This window comes from Bufo bufo, chromosome 7 (genome assembly GCF_905171765.1).
Source record: "Bufo bufo chromosome 7, aBufBuf1.1, whole genome shotgun sequence".
Classification (NCBI taxonomy): Eukaryota; Metazoa; Chordata; class Amphibia; order Anura; family Bufonidae; genus Bufo; species Bufo bufo.
The window spans coordinates 188,483,429-188,505,039 of NC_053395.1; the positions used below are offsets into that span (position 1 = coordinate 188,483,429).

General features: G+C 44.8%; 1 protein-coding gene across 5 annotated transcripts in view; it reads right to left on the reverse strand.

Annotated features, from left to right (window-relative positions):
• UBR3 (ubiquitin protein ligase E3 component n-recognin 3) overlaps window positions 1–21,611 on the reverse strand; it is a 207,286-nt gene that overhangs the window by 73,129 nt on the left and 112,546 nt on the right. For all 5 annotated transcript variants that reach the window (XM_040441568.1, XM_040441565.1, XM_040441566.1 and 2 more), the window contains 2 exons: window positions 16,209–16,297; window positions 77–226 (listed from right to left, as the gene is read on the reverse strand). In XM_040441568.1, coding sequence (XP_040297502.1) covers window positions 77–226; window positions 16,209–16,297 — 239 coding nt within the window. The remainder of the gene's footprint in view (window positions 1–76; window positions 227–16,208; window positions 16,298–21,611) is intronic.

A 21,611-nucleotide genomic window follows, 5' to 3' on the forward strand; every position in this document is an offset into this window, starting at 1 on the left:
AGTTCAGGAATTTTCAGAGCTGAGCATCACCTTTAGAATTTGTGGTGAAAACGTAAAACACATGTAGACAACTTACCAGAGGTTGCTTGCAACAAAATCACTAGACCAATGGGCCGGTCCTCTGTGGATGGGCCGCTCTGGCCACATATTACACAGTCATACGTCGGTTCAGACACTTGCTGTTCTGATGAGGCGATCTCCATGGCCACATCAGATTCGGGTGATTCTGTTAAACACATCATTCATAATTAATAAGGATATTACCAGACATCTCTTTTGTAGGCAAAGAAAACATTTTCTTAACAAATGTGCAAAGCAATAGAAATTCCTATGTAACCAAAAATCAATCGCTAAGCGCTTAGTATTCACCTAAAATTCTCACGTTTAATACAGCTAGACTGCCAATAGATTACCAGCTGATATGTCATTACCCAAAGGTTCAATGGGATGGTCTCATCAGAGACAACGGCTTCCATATAGCAGCTGCATTGGTAACCAGACGATCACTGTATGTCTTGGACATACAGGAGCCTTCTCTGACCAGGTGCCATTCAGAATGGTTGTCCGTGTAAAGCCTCATTCACACGTCCGTGTCGGTGCTTAAATCTGTGAAAAGGTGGTCAGTGATGCCTCTGCGAAGATGTCAGCGATGGATCCGTGTTGGGTCCGTGTGCCATCCGTGTTTCCCTGACACTGAACAGCTGAAAAATATTTTTCAAAGCATCTCTTCCTAATGATCCATGAAACACGGATGGCATCTGTGGTTTTCACGGACCAATTCACAATAATTGGGTGTGATGGATCCGTGAACACGGACCGTGCTAAAACACTGATGTGTGAATACACACATGAATGAATGAATGGGGGCATGTGCTGTCCGTGAAGAACACGTACAGCACACATCTGTGGAACTCTGATGTGTGAATGAGGCTTATAACATGGAAGACTCTAATCTACCGAAACAGGCACTATTCTGACCAAGGAGCTCTGTTCTGGCTCAGACGGGGATCCGAAGCAGGGAAGGACCCCCTCTATGTCGTCAATATGCATTAATAGGACACGGGGACAGAGGTTGTTTGAAACAATCCCTTTGAGGGGGATTGTATAGCAAATTCATAGGACGTTCTCTTCTGGGACCCTCACCTATGTCGAGACCCGTGCCCCGTCTCACACGGTCGTGAATGAAGAGGTGGGTGTGCATACACTGCTCTCTCAATTCACTTCTATGGGAGTTCAGAAAATAGCTGCGTGGGTTTAGTTGCCTATTTTCAGAAATAGAAGTGAATGTCGAGAGCCGTGTATGAATGCCATATCTCCAATTCTCAGTTGTCCCTAAACTTCGAGTGGGTGAAGACATGCTGCTATGATGTATAGGAGATCCTGCTCACCTATCAATATCTCTAATATACAGAGAAATAACAGCAGCAAGGACATTATAGAGAAGCACAGAGCAGATGTGAATACAGCAGCCGTGAGACAGCAAACCACCTACTATTAGTTGCAGCAGTATGTCTGTGTGTGTCTCTCTGCTTCTCTCTCACTTGGCTCCTCCTTACCCCATCCCTCTCCACGTACTTCTATGGGCAGCATGTAACCTGATTCCTCAGTGAGCTCCGAAGATGGATTTAACAGTAAATTCACAGTGAGAGTTTAGGAGGGGGAAAGAAGTCTGACAAGTGGAGAAAGCATTTTGCTCTGTTAAGATATAGTACAAGGTTTCTCGGATAATCATCTGTACTACAGGGTTATGCAATGTTTGTCGAAAGTACAATGACTATTTAAAAAAAATAAAGATCAGTAGTAGACAAACTTTCATTTTTATTTGGACGTTTCAAAACGTATTACATTTTTTCCATCGGATCTATCCTTTTCTCCAGGATACGCTGTAAGAGATGAAGCCCTTCAATAGCACGACTCAACTAGGCGAGTGCATTTCAAGTATCCCGCACGCCCAATTTATTTGCTTATATCACCCTACGCAGCACCCTGTAGTTTATGAGCACATTAGATAAATGTCTAGGGAAGTGAAGGCTGGCTAAAGGCCCCTTTACCTGAGAAGATAATAGTTTAAAAAGATCATAAAACTGAGTGAAAGTGATCAGTCATCAAGTAGTGTAAAAGACTGAATGACAAGCGATCGCTGATGTAGACACATAGGAGTCATTTATTATTATCCGCAAATTTTTCGGTGTATATCCGTCGCAGATTTGTTCGCAAGGGGGATTTCCCCGCTCATGCTAAGAAAATAGGCCAACCTGGAAGACAGAGGCTGCCACGTAGGCGTCAGACACCAATCCAAACTAAGACTACCTGAGGAAGGGGGTAGTGTGAAGCAGTCACAGCAGTAAATAACACCTATGACGGGGGGATAAAGGCGATTGTAGGTACCGTGTCTAGCCAATAGGCCACCCATGGAACGGGATGCCATGCAACAAGGAACAAATGAGAGTAGTCACAGTAGACGATGTTGAAGCAATTACTCCACCCAAGAAAGACGGATATTGTAATAGGAGAAACAGTTCCCGTGGTAGTGGAATTACTCCGCTGATGGAAAGAGGGGAACCGAAAAGATGCACAGGGTCTACTGGTAGTGCAACTACTCCATCAATGGGGGTGGGGGGGGGAGGGCAATGCTACAGGATCTCTAGCATGCAATTGTGGTGCAACTAATCTCCCAATAGAAGGGGAAAGCCGACAGGACAGATGATATCCAGTATGAGAGTAATTACTCCGCCTGTGGAGGGGTTAATGCAACAGGACGTATGGTATCCGGTGGAAGTGCAATACCCCGCCTAAGGAAGGAGGGTAATGCGACAGTCTGTCCAGGATCCAGTGATAGTGCAATTACTCTATAGGAGGATAATGCTACAGGATCTACAGTATATGACTGCAGTGCAACTAAACCACCTGCATAAAGGGGAAAACCGACAGGACAGATTATATCCAGCAATAGTGCAATCACTCCGCCTGCGTAGGGAGCAATGCAACAAGGCCAAAAGTATCCGGTGGAAGTGTAATTACTCCGTCTAAGGAAGAAGGGTAATGCGATAGTCTGTACTGGATCCAGTGTTAGTGCAATTACTCTATAGAAGGAGGGTAATGCTACAGAATGTACAGTACCCAGAGTAAGTGCAAATACTCCCACTACGGAAGGAGGGTAATGCTACCGGAAGCATAAGATCCAATGGTAGTGCAACTACGCCGCCTCTGGAAGGAGGGTAACGCTACCGGATGTTCAGTATCCAGTGGTGGTATAAATATTCCGCCCATGGAAAGAGAGCAATGCTACCGGACGTATAGGAACCAACGGGATGTAAACACTCCGCCGATAGAAAGAGGATAATGCTACGGGCCGTACAGAACCCAGTGGGGGTGCAATTACTCCTTCTATGGAAGGAGAGTAATGGCACTGGCTGTAAAGTATCCAGCAGTAGTGCTATTATGCTGCCTATGGAAGGTAGATAATGCAATGGGCTGTACAGTATCCCATGGTAGAGCAAGTACACCGCCTAGAAAAGAAGGGTAAGGCCTCTTTCACACAGGCGTTGCGGGAAAATGTGCGGGTGCGTTGCGGGAACACCCACGATTTTTCCGCGCGAGTGCAAAACATTGTAATGCGTGAGAAAAATCGCGCATGTTTGGTACCCAAACCCGAACTTCTTCACAGAAGTTCGGGCTTGGGATCGGTGTTCTGTAGATTGTATTATTTCCCCTTATAACATGGTTATAAGGGAAAATAATTGCATTCTGAATACAGAATGCAAAGTAAAATAGCACTGGAGGGGTTAAAAAAAAATAAAAAATAATTTAACTCACCTTAATCCACTTGATAGCGCAGCCCGGCATCTCCTTCTGTATTCTTTCTTTAGGACCTGGGTAAAGGACCTTTGATGACGTCACTCCGGTCATCACATGATCCATCACCATGGTAAAAGATCATGTGACGTACCATGTGATGACCGGAGTGACATCATCAAAGGTCCTGTTACAGGTCCTATTCAACAAAAGGAGACAGAAGGAGATGCCGGCATCGCGATCAAGTGGACTAAGGTGAGTTAAATTTTTTTATTTTTTTTTTTAACCCCTCCAGAGCTAGTTTACTATGCATTCTGTATTCAGAATGCTATTATTTTTCCTTATAACCATGTTATAAGGGAAAATAATAATGATCGGGTCTCCATCACGATCGTCTCCTAGCAACCGTGCGTGAAAATCGCACCGCATCCGCACTTGCTTGCGGATGCTTGCGATTTTCACGCAACCCTATTCACTTCTATGGGGCTTGCGTTGCGTGAAAAACACAGAATATAGAGCATGCTGCGATTTTCACGCAACGCACAAGTGATGCGTGAAAATCACCGCTCATGTGAACAGCCCCATAGAAATGAATGGGTCGGTATTCAGTGCGGGTGCAATGCGTTCACCTCACGCATCGCATCCGCGTGGAATACTCGCCCGTGTGAAAGGGGCCTTAATGCTACAGGATGCACGGTATCCAGTGCAAGGGCAATTACTCCCCCCATGCCACAGGCTTTACAGTGGAGGGAAAGCTACAGTGAGTGCGGTATCCAGCAGTAGTGTCAGGATTCCGCTTACGCTATAGGACGTATGTATCCATTGGTAGGGTAAAGAAATTCTGCCTACAGAATGGCATGGGAACTCGATCCAGAAGGACCAGATAGCTCCAAAGGTTGATAAATATATAAAAAAAATATATATATATATATATATATATATATATATATATATATATATATATATATATATTTATTATTATAATTTTTTTTACATACACCTCAATTCTTACAAAACAGAGGTAGGGGAACGGAACCCACATCCGTCTGTACTAATGACCAGCACTGTAAGCCTTAGCAGAGAGCCCAGTAAGCACTTTCCTCAGCACAGTAGTACTGAGGCAAGGAAGGGGTTAAGCAGAAGGCAAGGGCGGCGCTTATTGGGCAGCTGGTGGGGCGAAAGCATGGGTGCGAAATTGTGGCGCTCTGAAAATACAAATCCCGCCCCCGAAACACGCTGGGAGATGCGGCCTAGTAGACCGCAGAGCCGGGGTCTCGAGTACAGGCGGTGCCGACTGGAAGAAGTTCCGGTCGGTTGGGGCGACGATGTAGGGAGGGAGCGGAGTGCACTGGGAAACAAGGAGGCCAGGAGCGGGCATACCGATGCCCTGAGGAGAAAAGTGGCGGCTGCCGAAGGAGACATGAGACCGCCTGAAATGGCTCACAGGGCGTGGATGGGGTCGGGGACCGGAGGTCGGAACAAGGCAATGAGTCACCAGATACAGGGGCAAGGTCTAGGAGAAACAACATATATTCCTGTGTTCACTTAGAGAACACAGGAGAAAGGGGGCTCACGCACAGGAGGGGCAGCAGGGGAGGTAGGTAATATACTTACCCAGACGGTTTCTGCCCACCCTGATTCCAGCAGTGTCACCTTCCTCAGTGTGCTGCCCCTTGGGGAGGGCGGCTACATCGGTAACTGGGGGGACTTCCAAAGTAGTAGCGAAGGTGACACTGAAGCTGGCGGGTAACAGCAGATTTGAGATCCACTGTTTCTCCTTGTCTTCCAAAGGTGGGTAACGAGCAGCAGGCTTGAGGACCCGCTGGTCTCCCCCCTCAAGTGTGGGAAAAACAGGTGGCGAGAGCCCACCGCAGCCCAAACCTGAAAAATAAAACAAAGAAAAAAAACTTTGGCAGGCCTGCAGAAAAAATGTCATCCTTCTACGGACACTAAGCTAAAACTGATTAGCTCAGTGTCTGCAGAAGGGGTACAGCTGGGAGGAGGAGCTAACACTTTTTTTTTCTTAGTGTCGCCTCCTAGTGGCAGCAGCTATACCCATGGTCTTCTGTGTCCCACAATGATACGAGCGAGAAAGGGTGTGTGGTGTGGGTGGGCCACCCATCTCATTTATTATTTTCTACACCTGTTTTACAGTAGGTGTAGAAAATTATCTAAATCTACACCAGCTCCGTTGATTTAAGCCGGCAGTGGATGCGCCTAAGTTATGTAGAGACCAGCACCTCTATATAACTTAGGCGCATCATGCACCAGCACAACGGGTATTAAGACTGACGTCTAAAACACCGATCTTAATAAATGACCCCAATAAGGCCTCGTTCTACTTTTAGGAGGCCCAGCATTTATGCCGGAAAGAGGCCAGATAACCGCCAGACCTCCTTCCACTCAATGGGGATCTGGAGGTGAAGGAGATGATCCAGCAATGCCGAATTCTGCGAGATCCAGAAGACTGCTGTGTGCCGGAATGGCCAGCCAGATCTCCTTACAGAGATGTGAACGTGGCCAAAATCATCATTCATCATCCAGAATTCCACAAGTGTAAACCGATGTCGTTTACAGCATATACGATTCCAAAGAGGGTGGACACCACCCACACTGTCAATTATCTTTTCGCCTGACACACGATCTATTACACAAATGCACTCACAAAAGTTGTGCTTACATTTTAAACGACTCGTTCGATTCTCGGTCAAATTGATCATTTACTCGTGTAAAGTGGCCTTAGGGCTGGTTGCCATGTAGTGGCCGCAAGGATGTGGTTGGCCGCAAAATGCAACGGCTTCTCAGCAAGAACATATTATATATATATATATATATTTATTTTTTTTTTTTTAACAAATGCGACAAATCCAACTGCAAAAATTACTCCTAGCAAAAAAAGTTTATTCTTTCTCTTTTTTGCAAATACACAACTCAAACAGAAAACAACTGAAACCTCTACTCATCCATCTAGGAACACACAGCTAACCTGTTTATGGTTTTATTAATGAAACAGCTGATTGCTCATTAATCACCTACGTCTGCAATCTCTAAGCTCTAAACACATTTTTGCATTTCCAAAAGTATTGTCCCCGGCACAAAGCGAACGGCGTCCACAAAAAGACAATTTAACAACTCAAAGAAAATCTGTCTCCTTTTATCACAGCGGTACAATAGAAATGTAACCTGTAATCTATAATCTGCTCCAGTGAAACTCTCTCACTTTAACCTCTTAAGGACACATGACGTACCGGTACGTCATGTATAGTTCCGATCACCGCCCGCCGGCACCTTGGCTAAATGCGCCGGGGAATCCTGTGACCCCCCCCCCCCCCCCCCCCATGTCGGCAATCGCAGCAAACCGCAGGTCAATTCAGAAACTTCAAATAAGCTTTATTTAAATGTTTTTTATTTGCGGGTAGGATGCGGACTCATTCATTTTCAAAGGGTCCACAAAAAATGCAGACAGCACACCGTGTGCTGTCCGCATCCGTATGGCCGTTTCGTAGCCCAGCAAAAAATATAGAGCATGTCCTATTCTTGTCCGTTTCGCAGTCAAGGATAGGCATTAATACAATGGAGCCGCAAAAAAAAAAAAACGGATGCAATACGGATGACAAAAGGACGTCATCTGTATTTTTTGTGGATCAGTGTTTTGCGGACTGCAAAATACATACGGTCGTGTGAATGTAACCTAAAGAGGTTCTCCACAAGGGACTATTCACACGGTGCAGTTATACAGCGTTTTTCTCTCCAGGATTATTAACATCTGGCCATTTTTATTTATTTTTTGGTTGTTTAAAAACGATACTTAGAACTGGCGCCAGTTACTGATCCGATGTAATCTTATTTGTCTCCCTGATGACTTTTCCGTTCTTGTTGTACCATAGATCCAATGCTCCCTGCTCTAGATGGACCCATATTTATTGGTGACTTTGTATTTCAGGGGATAAACCTCAAATATTATCTACCTACAGTACCTAGAACTATGTGGCCTGTGAACTGTATGTGACTATATACTCCAGACTATGCATGGTTTATAGGGTGAAAGGTTGTATAAATATATATGACAAAATGCAAAAAAAATATATAAAAATCTGATACAACATGCTTTTTTATTTGCTTAGTATTTTTTTGTAGGGGTGGGAGATGTTTTCTGAGCACACTACTAGATTACCTGTACATAACACTATTGGACTACGCTCCAGCCATCTTCTTTTAGGCCCATCACCTCTAGCACCATTTTATTGCACAGTATTTTGGTGGAGTTACACGAAGCGCTGTCTGTATGGCAATCCCTTTTTCACATGAGGCCTCCTGCAACCCCTGTGGACAGCTGATAAAACCGAGAAAAGTTAGAGGACAACAAACAGACCTTCTCCTTGCAGCAGCCACCGCTTTGTAGGAGAGTCTTCTGACATCGTATGGCTGCCTGACCACTATCAGTCTCCGAGCTGCTAATTCTGCCCTTACTGCTGCAAATATGACTGCAATCATAAATGTATCTAAACTTTAGGGGTAAGGCCACACGTAGACAATTTTTTCTGCCTCAGATCTTGCCTCATGTGAAATCCCTGGAGAAAATCCACTGCGCTTTTGCAAAATAATGAGCACACTAAGGATTGTAAATGCCAAGGCGTGCTCATTTTCTCAGGTGGAATCCTACCGTTACATGTGGATGGCATTTCCACAACACAATCCACGTGTATTGTGCAATATCTAATCCGCAGAAAATCCACCACATTGGAACTGACCCCAGACATTGGGTCGCACTTATCTCGTGCTCTGTTTTTTTTAAACTTTTTACAGCAATATTAGCTTACCAACCGACCCCCCCTCCTAGCCAGAACGGAGAATCACTCTTTATGAGAGGCTACAAAGATGGCTATCCTGATGTATTTTGATGGCTGCCATACGGTAGGGTAAGCACCAATCCACACGACCACACTTGATCCAGGAAATATGGACCGTGTGTCGGCGGCATCTCCTGGACCAACCACGGCACCCCCGACCAAACTGACTGCATCACAGTAATTTATGATGCAGTCCGTTCCTATGTGATCACGGCTCTATTGTGCATCATAAATTACTAGGATGCGTCAGTTTGGGTTAGGGGTGCCGTGGTCGGGAATGAACAGGGGCAATGACCTGGGCTGATCACACCAGGGGCAGCATTCTGGGAAAAAAAAGCCACTTTGCAGTGGAATAGTACAATAAAAGTGCACAGAATGACTGACGCCATTATAAAACTGCACTATAAATTAGGGCTCGTGCACATGACCGTCTACTGGATCCACGTCCAATCTGCAAAGATGCGGATCGCAGGCAGACCCATTAATTCCTATGGGGCATGCAGGTGTAATTCATGTGCTGTCCGCATCCTTTCCTGTTTTAAGGACAAGAATAATGTGATAGATTCCCAGCGGACGCTTGTTCTGTTCAAATCATATGCTCTATATTCAGGATAAATGTTCAAGAATAAGGACGTGTTTCGGATCGTCCAGCCTTTGTCAGCTGACGAATGAAGGACGGGCCGAAACGCGTCCTTATACTTGTACATTTATCCTGAATAAAGAGCTTATGATTTGAACAGAACGAGCGTCCGCTGGGAATCTATCACATTGCTTCGTGGAGTTTCTCTCCTTTCCGTGCCGGTGCGCATTGGATCGAGTGCTGACCATCCCCCATACAATTAAGGACAAGAATAGGCATTTCTACAAAAGGGCCTGCGGAAAAGCGCAGGATGCACACGGCTGGTATCCGTATTTTGCAATGGCCATGTGCATGAGCCCTTGGAGTTATTGTCTTAGGACAGATGCACATTTAACAATTCAGTGGCTCCATAAGCAGGCTCCAAAACCCCTTTAAGGAGGTCACACATCTCGTACTAACCTCCAATCCACCATCTATTTGTGATCTATACAGAGCTGGCGGCTGAGAGTAACAACGGTCCTCTGCTATTCACAGAGCGCATTACTGACCTCCGCGGTAATAAAGAGAAGCGTACGGTTATACTGTCACAATGAGGGGAAAAAGAAAAGAGACTGGAAAAAAAATCCTGTGATTGTAACGAGCAAGAGAGAAATAATGTGTTGTCACGCCGGGGTGACCGCTCTGTGACGCAGACTTCTGTGAACTACATTATCTCCTGATAACAGTTCTAACCCTCCATATAAAGGATCACAGTTTCTCTGTGTTTAGATGAATCTTGGGTTATTTCCAGCCTCATTCAGCAATATCTCATGTGGCTAGCAATTTTTCACCCACTTCTACTTATAATATAAATATAACTTTCGTGCTTGGCAGAGATTTTGTGGAAAACCAATGAATACAGAACAGCAAGAGGAAGAAATCCCACCGTGACTGGCAGTAAACAAGGCGTTTTCAATGCACGTGATTTGCATGCACCAGAACTGATTTTTGCCTTTTATTTTTAGCCCTAATTTTTTTTTAAAGGCTTGTTCCAGTTAAATTGAAAGCTTCCCAGCAGCAGCAGTAAAGTGCTACAATAACAAGGCATAATCACCACTTTTCTCCTCTATTGCTTCCTATGCCACGCTCCGTTCCTCCTCGCTGCGGTTTCTTTTCCTGGCTGCATCGCTGACCACCTGCGCACACTACATCACTGCTGCAGCCAATCACTGGCCTCAGCAGCCACGTGCTGAATGCTGCCGAGGCCGGCGCTTGACTGCACAGTATATGTAATAAGGCCACCGCTGCGCACTCCAGTGTATAGTGCTATTAACAGGTTCAATTTATTCAGTTTGAACAAAGGTTTCAAAATCAATCCACAATTATCAGGGATAAGAGGCAATTTTGATTGATGTGACCTGGCGTGTATGGGACATTAGCACTGCAGCCAGGAAGAAGGTATCAGCATTGAAGGACTGGGGTGCAAAGCTAGAAAAAGCAGGGGTGACAACCCCTTTAAGTCATGATTCCAAAGCAACACTATGGTCCTGGTCTTGTAGAGACCACTGGCAGAAAACAGGATGCTACAAAATGGCTGCTTGTATTTTATCCATAGGTAAAAATATAAATATATAGAATTATTCATTTTCTGTCCATAGGGATTAGGCTGCCAAATAGGACTGGAGTTTACAATGAATACATCAGAATGCTGCCGGCGGCTCACTCACATGGCAGGAGAGATGGGCTTGGACTGTAGTAGTGCCGCGGCCCTCTCTCAGCTTACCAAGCAGGGTGCCGCACATAGTATTGCAGCTCCGAGCCATTATCTTCAAACGGCCATGTGGCCGATGAACGTGACGTCACACGGCCTAGGAACAGCATTAGAAGGCCACAGTGCTACTGAGAGCGACGATGTCTTCTCAAACAGCTAATCAGTGGGGGTCCAGGGTGTCGGGCCTCCACCAAATCAGATACTGATGACCTATGTGGAGGATTGGTCATCAGAATATATATATATTAAAAAATAAATAAAAAATAAAAGCAGCTCTCTCTGCCTCTCTCACAGCAGTAAGTCCCAGTACATATCAATAACAAATCAGCAGTCAATTAGCTGTGAAAACTTGCTGTTTTTGTAATTCATGCTCTGGCAAATCAGATGATTTTGCACACAATTCTTTTAGGGTATATTCACATGTGCCAGCGCACACGAGTAGAGTACCACAAGATAAAACCAGGTACCTTTTCACTGCAAATAAAAGCATTTTTGTCTGCACAGTAGACGTGTTTTGAACAGGTCATTAAAAGAACGTCTTTTTGTCCTATGCACTATTACTACTACCGAGTACCACCACATTTATACAATTTTACAAAGCCCAAAAAAAAAACAAACATTATGTTTACATTATGATTTTGTCTTCCATTTGACATATGCCAGGAAAAGCTTGACGTACGGTATACCTCCGACAGAAGGCTGCAACATATTCCAATGTAAAGGCTTGCAGGGGCATTTGTCACTTGGAGGGTCAGACTACAAAAAAAAATGCCATGGGGCATACTTTTTTCTTTTACTGTGCACCATATTATGGATACCGTCATCTACTTAACTAAAGCATAGTTATTTTTTGCAGTATACAATGTATACCGGCCCAAAGGAGGCTAAGAGGAGGCCCATGGATATGCTTAGTACATATACCGCACTACATTTATCAAATGTATAGTGATTTTTCATACACTTTGCATAAGCAATACACACAAGTAAAAAAATTCTTCATGAACAACCATAAGCTATAAAACAAAATCTGTTAATCAGTAAACTGCCATTTTATTAAACGAGAGAGGACGCCCTACTGTGCAGATTTTCATTCTATCCTTTAAATTGATGCCGGTTTGAATTCTCCACAGCGCGTACGTATAGCGGAGGTCGCACAGCTTGTCAGACGGGCCTTCACCGTGCTAAGTACTGTTGCCCGATATGCCCCGAGGCTCCATTTTCCTTTGCAAAACATTTCATGTCAAGAAATTCCCCTGGCATCAAAGGAGCTATTAGCACACTAATATATCTCTCGCCCAGGCCCGGCAAGACTATCCTCAAAAGGCCAGTAAAAACTAATTTATTTTTCTAACCGGTTTCAATAAATGACAAGTGTTCAGAAATTTGTGTCACCTTCTGTAAAAAATGGGCACATCGCTTGTTCCCTGCAGCAAGTTTGCTGAATAACTGAATGGGTTCCTGCAGAGAAGCAGCTTTGGGATCCAAACAAGCACATTCAGACACTTCAGTAATATTTAGTGGGGCCGACACAAAGTGGTGACACTTGTCATTTGGGCAGTTTTTTATTTTTTGTGTTATTATTACATTTATGGAACAATGATCTTGCAATTTACTGCAATAGCCAATAATACTAACACAGTTATGTAAGGCTCCCTCATTATAATGCACATTTCTATTCTGTCTGCACAGTGTGACACTCTGCCATAGTGTGATGAACTGACTTGGCTGGGAGCTCCAGAAGCTGTTCCAGGAATTAAGTAGGACACATACTAGCTTAAAGGGGTTTTATGGGTTTACAATACTGATGAGCTGTCCTCAGGAGAGGTCAATATCAGATCAGTAGGCACCAACTCCAAGCACCCCGGCCCATCTTCTGTTTGTAAGGGCCGCAGCACTCGTATGCTCCTCAAAGATTACCAGGCACAGAGCCGTACACTGTATATGAGACCGAGCTGCACACTGGCCACCATGGGACCAATGAATGTGACGTCACTGGTCTGACAAGGCAGCAGCTTTTAACGAAGTGCTGCGGTCCGCTGAACTATGGGGATGCCAGCAGTCGGACCCCCACCAATCTGTGGATAAGGTTCATCAATATTTGACTCATGGAAAACCCGTTTAAACGCGATCTCCAGAACTGAAAGGGGTTGTCTCACGTCAGCAAATGGTATTTATCATGTAGAGAAAATTAATACAAGGCACTTACTAATGTATCGCGATTGTCCATATTGCTTCCTTTGCTGGCCTCATTAATTTTTTCATCACATTATTCACTGGTCGTCTATAGAGGTTACGGCCACCGCTGCAGCACAGATACGAGGTGGTCGGGACGGAAGCTGCTGCGCATGCGTGCCTATGTGCACTCCTGTGGAGGCCGCCGCTTTTTCCTTTAGTATACAAGCACGTCCACCGCAGCTGGACTGCAGGGTGGTCATAACCCCTGGATATGAGGAGTGTATAATATAATAGAAAAATTAATCAAGCCAGCAAAGGAGGCACAGTAGTCCCTGAAGTTACAACGTTAATTGGTTAGGGGATGACCACTGTATGTGGAAACCATTGTAATCTAGTAATTGGTTCCAAAAAAACCAAATGTCATCCCAAAATAAGAGAAAAAGAAAATTTAAGAAAAATAAGCAGATAACTAAGGCAGATAAAGCAAGTCCTTACATATAACAGTCAGGAGAAGATGCCGGAAGCTGTAAATAACTTTCAATGATGAGGACAGGAACTTCTTCAGGGTCCTGTATAGCACACATTGCAACAGAAAATGGAGTCGCCCTCATCTGATGTCCAAAGAAGCAGCCAATCCGAGCACATAGAGAGGGCAGTGCAGGACATGTAGTACCGCACTGTACTGTACAGAGGAGCTACTAGACATCAATATAGGTATTTTACCAGAGATTTGGCCATGGTGATTGGTTGAATCTTAATCTGAGACATTGTATGTTGAATCTAGTTTCAACTTACCATACAATGACCCATGAGAGACAAATGCAAGTTGAAAATATTGGATCCTGAGGTCATTGTATCTTGAGGGACCACTGTAAATTAGTAAAGGGCCCTTTACACAGGCCGAGAATCTGCCAGATAATCGCGAACGAGTGTTCGTAGAATCGCTTGTCATCGATTATCTGGTGTTCTAAAGGTGCCACTGATTACCCAAAACGCTTGTTTGTCAGGTAAGTGGATCTTTCATGTGGTCTCCTAAATCGTTGTTTGCCGGCTGCAAATCGCGCAATCTAAACACGCTCTGCTGCCGGCAAACAACGAGTCTGTATGGGGAGAAGTGATGGCCTTAGTGATCACTGCTCCCCACACTGTGGAGATCGCTGCACGTAATAGACGTGGTCTCCTCCACTAACGAGCAGGTGATTGTCGGGAAAGAACACTTCACTCCTGACAATCACCTGCTCAATTGTCCCATCTAAAAAGGGACCTTAAAAGGGGTATTCCCATCACAGACAATAGGGGCATATCGCTAGTATATGCCCCCATTGTCTGATAGGTGCGGGTCCCACCTCTGGGACTCGCACCTACAACGAGAACGGAGTGTGGAGCGCTGTGGCTGGAGGACCCCGGATTTCCCAGGGTCCATCCACCACCAAGTGCTACTCCCATAGAAGTGATGGGGAGCGCACCGCGCACGCGCTGCTCCCATTCATTTCTAACGGGCGGACATAAATAGCCGAGCCAGTGCTCAGCTACTTTGGCGGCCCCATAGAAATGAATGGAGGGCTGCTGCGCATGCGCAGTGCGCTCTCCGTTCATTTCCCCGCTCTGTTCTTATTATAGGTGTGGGGTCCCAGATCAGACAAAGGGGGCATAACCTAGCGATATGCCCCCATTGTCTGTAATGGGAATATCCCTTTAAGTGCCTTTTATTAACTTTGTCTACATGATAAATGCCATGTGCTGAAGTGAGACAACCCCTTTAAATATTGTTGACCTATCTTTAGGACTGTGTAGTATATAATGATAACAGATAGGGCTGTCAGTCACCGAATAGGATCCCCATTGGACTCATAAGGGTCGAAAGAGCAGAGATGTAAATTTAAATACAAATAATACAGAGTAATAAGACAAGATTTAGTATAAGTTGCAGTTTGCTCATTTATATCCCTGGTCTGTCCATCCTTAAGAGTCCAGTAGGCGGTTCTTATTCAGTGACTGACAGCCTTCCCCATATCAGAGTACATAGAGATAACAGTCAAACACTGGGTAGGACCGCCCACTGGACTCCCAAGCACAGAATGAGCAAATGAATAAAAAGTTATACTGAATCTTTTTCCACAAAACTATGCATCTGCTCAGATCCTCCTGCTCTATAACATGCTGCTCACAAACTGGACTACAAGTACAGCATGACAAGTTCCCTTCAAATACTTGAAACATTTAAAGGGACGTTCTCATCCACAGGATGAGAAGTAAGCATTTGACAGATTCGAGTTCCAACCCGGTTTCCTTCTGGTGAGGTGGCTGCCACCCGCTGTATCCAGGTGGAGAATGAGTAGCAGTGCATCCCAGTGGCTCTCCATTCACTCCTATGGGAGGTACAGGACAGCCGAGCAAGGTTTTAATGCAAAGCAAGGCTACTTCCACACTTGCGTTTTTCTTTTCCGGCATCGAGTTCCGTCCTAGGGGCTCAATACCGGAAAAGAACTGATCAGATTTATCCCCATGCATTCTGAATGGAGAGCAATCTATTCAGGAGGCATCAGGATGTCTTCAGTTCAGTCTTTTTGCCTTTTCAGGATGGAGATAATACCGCAGCATGCTGCAGTTTTATCTCCGTCCAAAATTCCGGAACACTTGAAATGCATTAATGCTGAGTGTTCCGCCAAAACAGACCCGGCATTGCGGCAAAAAATGTGAAGAAATATAAATGCCGGATCCGTTTTTCCAGATGACACCGGGGAGACTGATCCGGCATTTCAATTCATGTGTCATATGGTTTAGGATCCTGATCCATCTGACAAATGCCATCAGTTTGCATATGTTTTGACGGATTCGGCAGGCAGTTCCGGCGACGGAACTGCCTGCCGGAATCCTCTGCCACAAGTGTGAAAGTACCCTTACAAAACACACAACACTTTATGACGTTTCACATAAAAAATGGTTAAGACAGAAGACTTATTTCACAAAGATTTAAAGAAAATAACATATTGAAGAGGTAAAAAAAAGCTAAGTAAACTACACATTACATACAACTACCAATTATTAACAAACTCACCAACATCCATTGCCGTTTCCATAAAGCTTTTCTGCCTTGAAGCAAATTCGGCAAGTAACTTCTGCTGCCTCTCCCTGGCCTTCTGACGTCTGCGTTATAAAAATCAGAGTTTAATTACAGGTATAAATATATGGAAGCGTTTTACATGTAAGTGACCACCAGCAAATCAAAAGACAATGGCTAAGCACCGGACACCCAGACGTAGGTGGCATATAAAGAGCAAGATCAGCCACCAGGAAAAACCAAAGTGCCACGATCCTTTCCTAGTGGCACTACCACTTCTACTGACTGGCCCAGGTCACAGCCCTTGGACACATGAGCCCCTATGTGGTCCTCCTTCAAATTAGAAGTTCAGTAACTCGGATATTGAATAGACCATTAATATCAAAGAGTCAGAATAACCCTCAAACAGTGGAAAATGGTAACTGCGGCACGCACAGTCCCTTGAAGAAATAACTGCATTACACCCAGTGGATATAAAAAGTCTACACACCCCTGTTAAAATGTCAGGTTTCTGTGATGTATAAAAATGAGACAAAGATAAATCATTTCAGAACTTTTTCCACCTTCAATGTGACCTATAAACTGTACAACTCAATTGAAAAACAAATTGTTTTCTTCCCTCCACCTAAAAGATTTCAAACAAAAAAAAATAATGTGGTTGCATAAGTGTGCACACCCTCTTATAACTGGGGATGTAGCTGTGTTCAGAATTAAGCAATTGCATTCAAAATCATGTTAAATAGGAGTCAGCATACACCTGCCATCATTTAAAGCAGGGCTTGACAAATTTCCTTGGAATCTAGGAGCCAGCTAAAAAAGTTAGGAGCCAGGCGGAGCCGTGTCATAAAGCCCCCAGTAGGTGCCCCCATAGTGCTTCCCCCCCCACTTCTCCATAGAGCCCCCCCAATAATGCTGTATACCATGTTACCGCCTGCCAGATCCATCCTGCCGCAAGTGTGAAAGTAGCCTTAGTCCTATAGCTACTGAATGAGACAGGAGAAGGGATGCCTTTAACATATAGATCTCCTTGAGAAGCCGATTTGATTCCTAAAGGGTTAATTCACACTGTAATCTAAACTGTGTCCTGTCACTGTCTTATCACTGCTGCAAAAGCATCAGCACAGCCTCAGTGTAACCTGTTCTTTTAACTCAAAGAATTGAATGAGTCCCTAACTAAGTCGGATCTTTAGATTCTTTTAACCTGTGACTCATTCGATTCTTTCTTACTTAGACTCCCTGTACTTACTTGTGTGACTCGGAGCTGCTAGTGCTTGCCTTGCCTCAGCTCTGATTGGTTGGTGGGCGGGGAGGGGAGGGGCTGGCAGAAGCAGCTTCCACTCTAGGATCAGATTACACTCCTCCCGAGTCCCTCCCCTCCCTGCTGCCAGCGTCTCGCTCTCTGTGTGCTGTGCCTCACTGACTGGATGAGCTGTTTCAAACGGTGCTGCCTCCGGACAGAACGGCAGCTCCTCACCCATCGCCCGGGCACCTTTGAAAACGGGCTGACAAATACCCAAGCGCCAGGACTAAATTCCTGGTCGCCATGGCGACCTGGCGCCTGGGATTTGTCGAGCCCTGATTTAAAGTGTCTCTGATTAACCCCAAATAAAGTTCGGCTGCTCTAGTTGGTCTTTCCTGAAATTTTCTTAGTCACATCCAACAGCAAAAGCCATGGTCCACAGAGAGCTTCCAAAGCATCAGAGGGATCTCATTGTTAAAAGGAATCAGTCAGGAGAAGGGGACAAAAGAATATCCAAGGCATTAGATATTCCATGGAACACAGTGAAGACAGTCATCATCAAGTGGAGAAAATATGGCACAACAGTGACATTACCAAGAACTGGACGTCCCTCCAAAATTGATGAAAAGACGAGAAGAAAACTGGTCTGGGAGGCGACCAAGAGGCCTACAGCAACATTCAAGGAGCTGCAGGAATATCTGGCAAGTACTGGCTGTGTGGTACATGTGACAACAATCTCCCATATTCTTAATATGTCTGGGCTATGGGGTAGAGTGGCAAGACGAAAGCCTTTTCTTACGAAGAAAAACATCCAAGCCAGGCTACATTTTGCAAAAACACATCTGAAGTCTCCCAAAAGCATGTGGGAAAAGGTGCTTCTGCTAGAAAGCTGAACATGAAGAGGAACTTCATCTTTCAGCATGACAACGACCCAAAGCATACATCCAAATCAACAAAGGAATGGCTTCACCAGAAGAAGATTAAAGGGATTCTGCCATGAGATTTTACCCCTATAACCTAAACATATGCTCATGTCCGGAGTAATAGTAAGAATCCTAAGCTGGCATTATTAAACTTCACTGTGGCTCTATGTGCACAAAAAAAAGGTTTTTATAACCTGTCAATCACTCACTTAAGGTGCCCAAGGGGAGGTCCGTTAATACAGGGTGCCCGGCAGCACCCAGCGCCGCCTTCCCTAGCTCAGCTCCGCCTCCGCGATCCTACCCTGTCCCTCTGCCAGATCCCGCGCCTGCGCACTAGGCTCAGCCTGATGCGCCGCTGACTCCGGGCAGCGGCTTCGTTGAGCGAAGTGCGCATGAGGCCAGCACATGCGCACTTTGCTCAACGAAGCCGCTGCCAGTTACAAAGCAAGGCTTAACAGCCAAACAAAACTCAATATTTATGGCCCTGATTCTGTAGTTTACAGAAACACCCCATATGTGGTCGTAAACTACTGTACGGGCACACGGCAGGGCGCAGAAGGAAAGGAATGCCATACGGTTTTTGGAAGGCAGATTTTGCTGGGCTGTTTTTTTTTACACCATGTCCCATTTGAAGTCCCCTGATGCACCCCTAGAGTAGAAACTCCATAAAAGTGACCCCATCTAAGAAACTACACCCCTCAAGGTATTCAAAACTAATTTTACAAACGTCGTTAACCCTTTAGGTGTTCCACAAGATTATTATTGGCAAATGGAGATGAAATTTCAGAATTTAAATTTTTGGGCAAATTTTCCATTTTAATCCATTTTTTCCAGTAACAAAGCAAGGGTTAACAGCCAAACAAAACTCAATATTTATGGCCCCGATTCTGTAGTTTACAGAAACACCCCATATGTGGTCGTAAACTGTTGTACGGGCACACGGCAAAGCGCAGAAGAAAAGGAATGCCCCCCCGCGCATTTAGCCAAGGTGCCTGCTCAATGATTTGAGCAGGCATCGGGTTCCGATCAGCGCCCGCCGGGCGTCATGTGTCCTGAAGAGGTTAATAATGCCAGCTTAGGATTCTTATTATTACTCCGGACATAAGCATATGTTTAGGTTATAGGGGTAAAATCTCATGACAGAATCCCTTTAAAGTTTTGGAATGGCCTAGCCAGAGCCCAGACCTGAATCCCATAGAAAATTTGTGGGGTGATCTAAAGATGGCTGTGCACAGGAGATGCCCTCGCAATCTGACAGATTTGGAGTGTTTTTGCAAAGAAGAGTGGGCAAATCTTGCAAAGTCAAAATGTGCCATGCTGATAGACTGAGTGCTGTAATAAAATCAAAAGGTGCTTCAACAAAAGTATTAGTTTAAGGGTGTGCACACTTATGAAACCATATAATTTTATTTTTATATTTTTTCTTCCCTCTACCTAAAAGATTTCAGTTTGTTTTTCAATTGAGTTGTACAGTTTATAGGTCACATTAATAGGTCACGCGGTGAGGAAGCGGTCTTTCCCTCACCTCGCCTGCGCCGAATGCTGAATGGCGCAAGATTTCACCAGAGCACAGGGCTGGCAGACAGATGCGAGCGCTGCCTGGCCCTGTCAATCAGGACTTGGAGGCAGGCGACGAAGGTGGGAAAACGGAGCCTCTAGGAGCAGGAAGAATGCGCCCCCCCCCCCCCTGCTCCTAGAGACTAATTAGCATATTATAAAAGTTAGATTTCTGGCATAATGGAGGCATAGATAAAAGTAGGAATAGGCTAGTTAGGTTTAGCTGACATTGGCATGCCGATAATGTCAGCTAGCTTAATAGGGTTAAATCTGGTCACAGAATCCCTTTAAGGCAGCGGGGTACTGTGGAGGTCACCGTTAAGGGGGCGGGCCCCTGAGGAGGTCACTGTCAAGTGAGTGGGCTGCTTTGAAACTCACTGTTAAAGGGGTGGGCTGCTGTGAAGGACAAAGTTAAGGGGATGGGCTGCTGTGGAGGTCTCATTTTAAAGTGGAGGGGCAATGTGGGGGGGAGGTCAGTGTTAAGGGGTGGGGGACTGTGGAGTTCACTGTTAAAGGGGTGGGGTGCTGTAGAGGTCACAGTTATGTGGGATACTGTCAATATCTTTTAACGACACACACAAACACTAAAATGAAATAGATGAAATATACCCGCGCGAAGCCGGGTCCTCCTGCTAGTGTGTGATATTATATAATTATATATACATACATACACACACTCTGTATAACTTTGTTAACAGTAGCAAGATTTCTGTGGCAGTCAAACTCAATCTGCGAACCGAATGTGAAGGGATCCCGTCCACTGTTTAACATAATCCATCTGAGGCCACTAGTGAAAGCAATGATAGATTTGCAATCGTAAAATAAGAAAGGCTCGATTCTGTATAACATACATTTAATGTCCAAAACAAAGGGGTGTATTAATTACACACAATATATGATCCGCTGTAAATTACCGCAGATAAGGAGGGTTATTGCGCTTATAAAACTTTATGTTTAATACGATTACTTGTACACAAATAGCGACTACAAATATAACGTAATGAAGGCCGTATAAATGAACATCTTTCTGAAGGAATACATTCACTGGCGTGGAAATGATTCAGACACAGAAAAAACGTTGAAAAAAAAAAAAACGGGAGTAAAGTCGAAAATGTCACCTCCTTATCCGACACTAAGCAAGACTGGGGTCCTCCCGGTGGAGCATGGGGGTAAAGCCCGGGGAGGAGGAGCTATCTTTTTTATTTGCATAGTGTCTCCTCCTAGTAATGACCTAGGCTATACCCATGGTCTGTGTCCCCCAATGGAATGTACGAGAAATAGGCATTTCTATAATGGGCCACCCATTCGGCAAATTGCAAAACGCACACGGGCAGCATCCGTGTTTTGTGGAGCGCAAAACATGGCACAGTCGTGTGAATGCCCCTTTATTCACACAGTGTTCTGTCAGTGATTTCCATCAGTGATTTTGAGCCAGAACCAGGTGTGGCTCTAAACAATCCTAGTTTTGGCTCACAATCGCGTATGGAAATCACTGACCAAAACACTGACATGTAGATAAGGCCTCATGCACACGACCGTTCTGTTTTTTTTACGATCCGCAAATTGCGGATCCACAAAACACTGAAGCCGCCCGTGTGCCTAATGGCAGCCCATCGTAGAAATGCCTATTCTTGTCCACAAAACGGACAAGAATAGGACATGTTATATATTTTTTTGCGG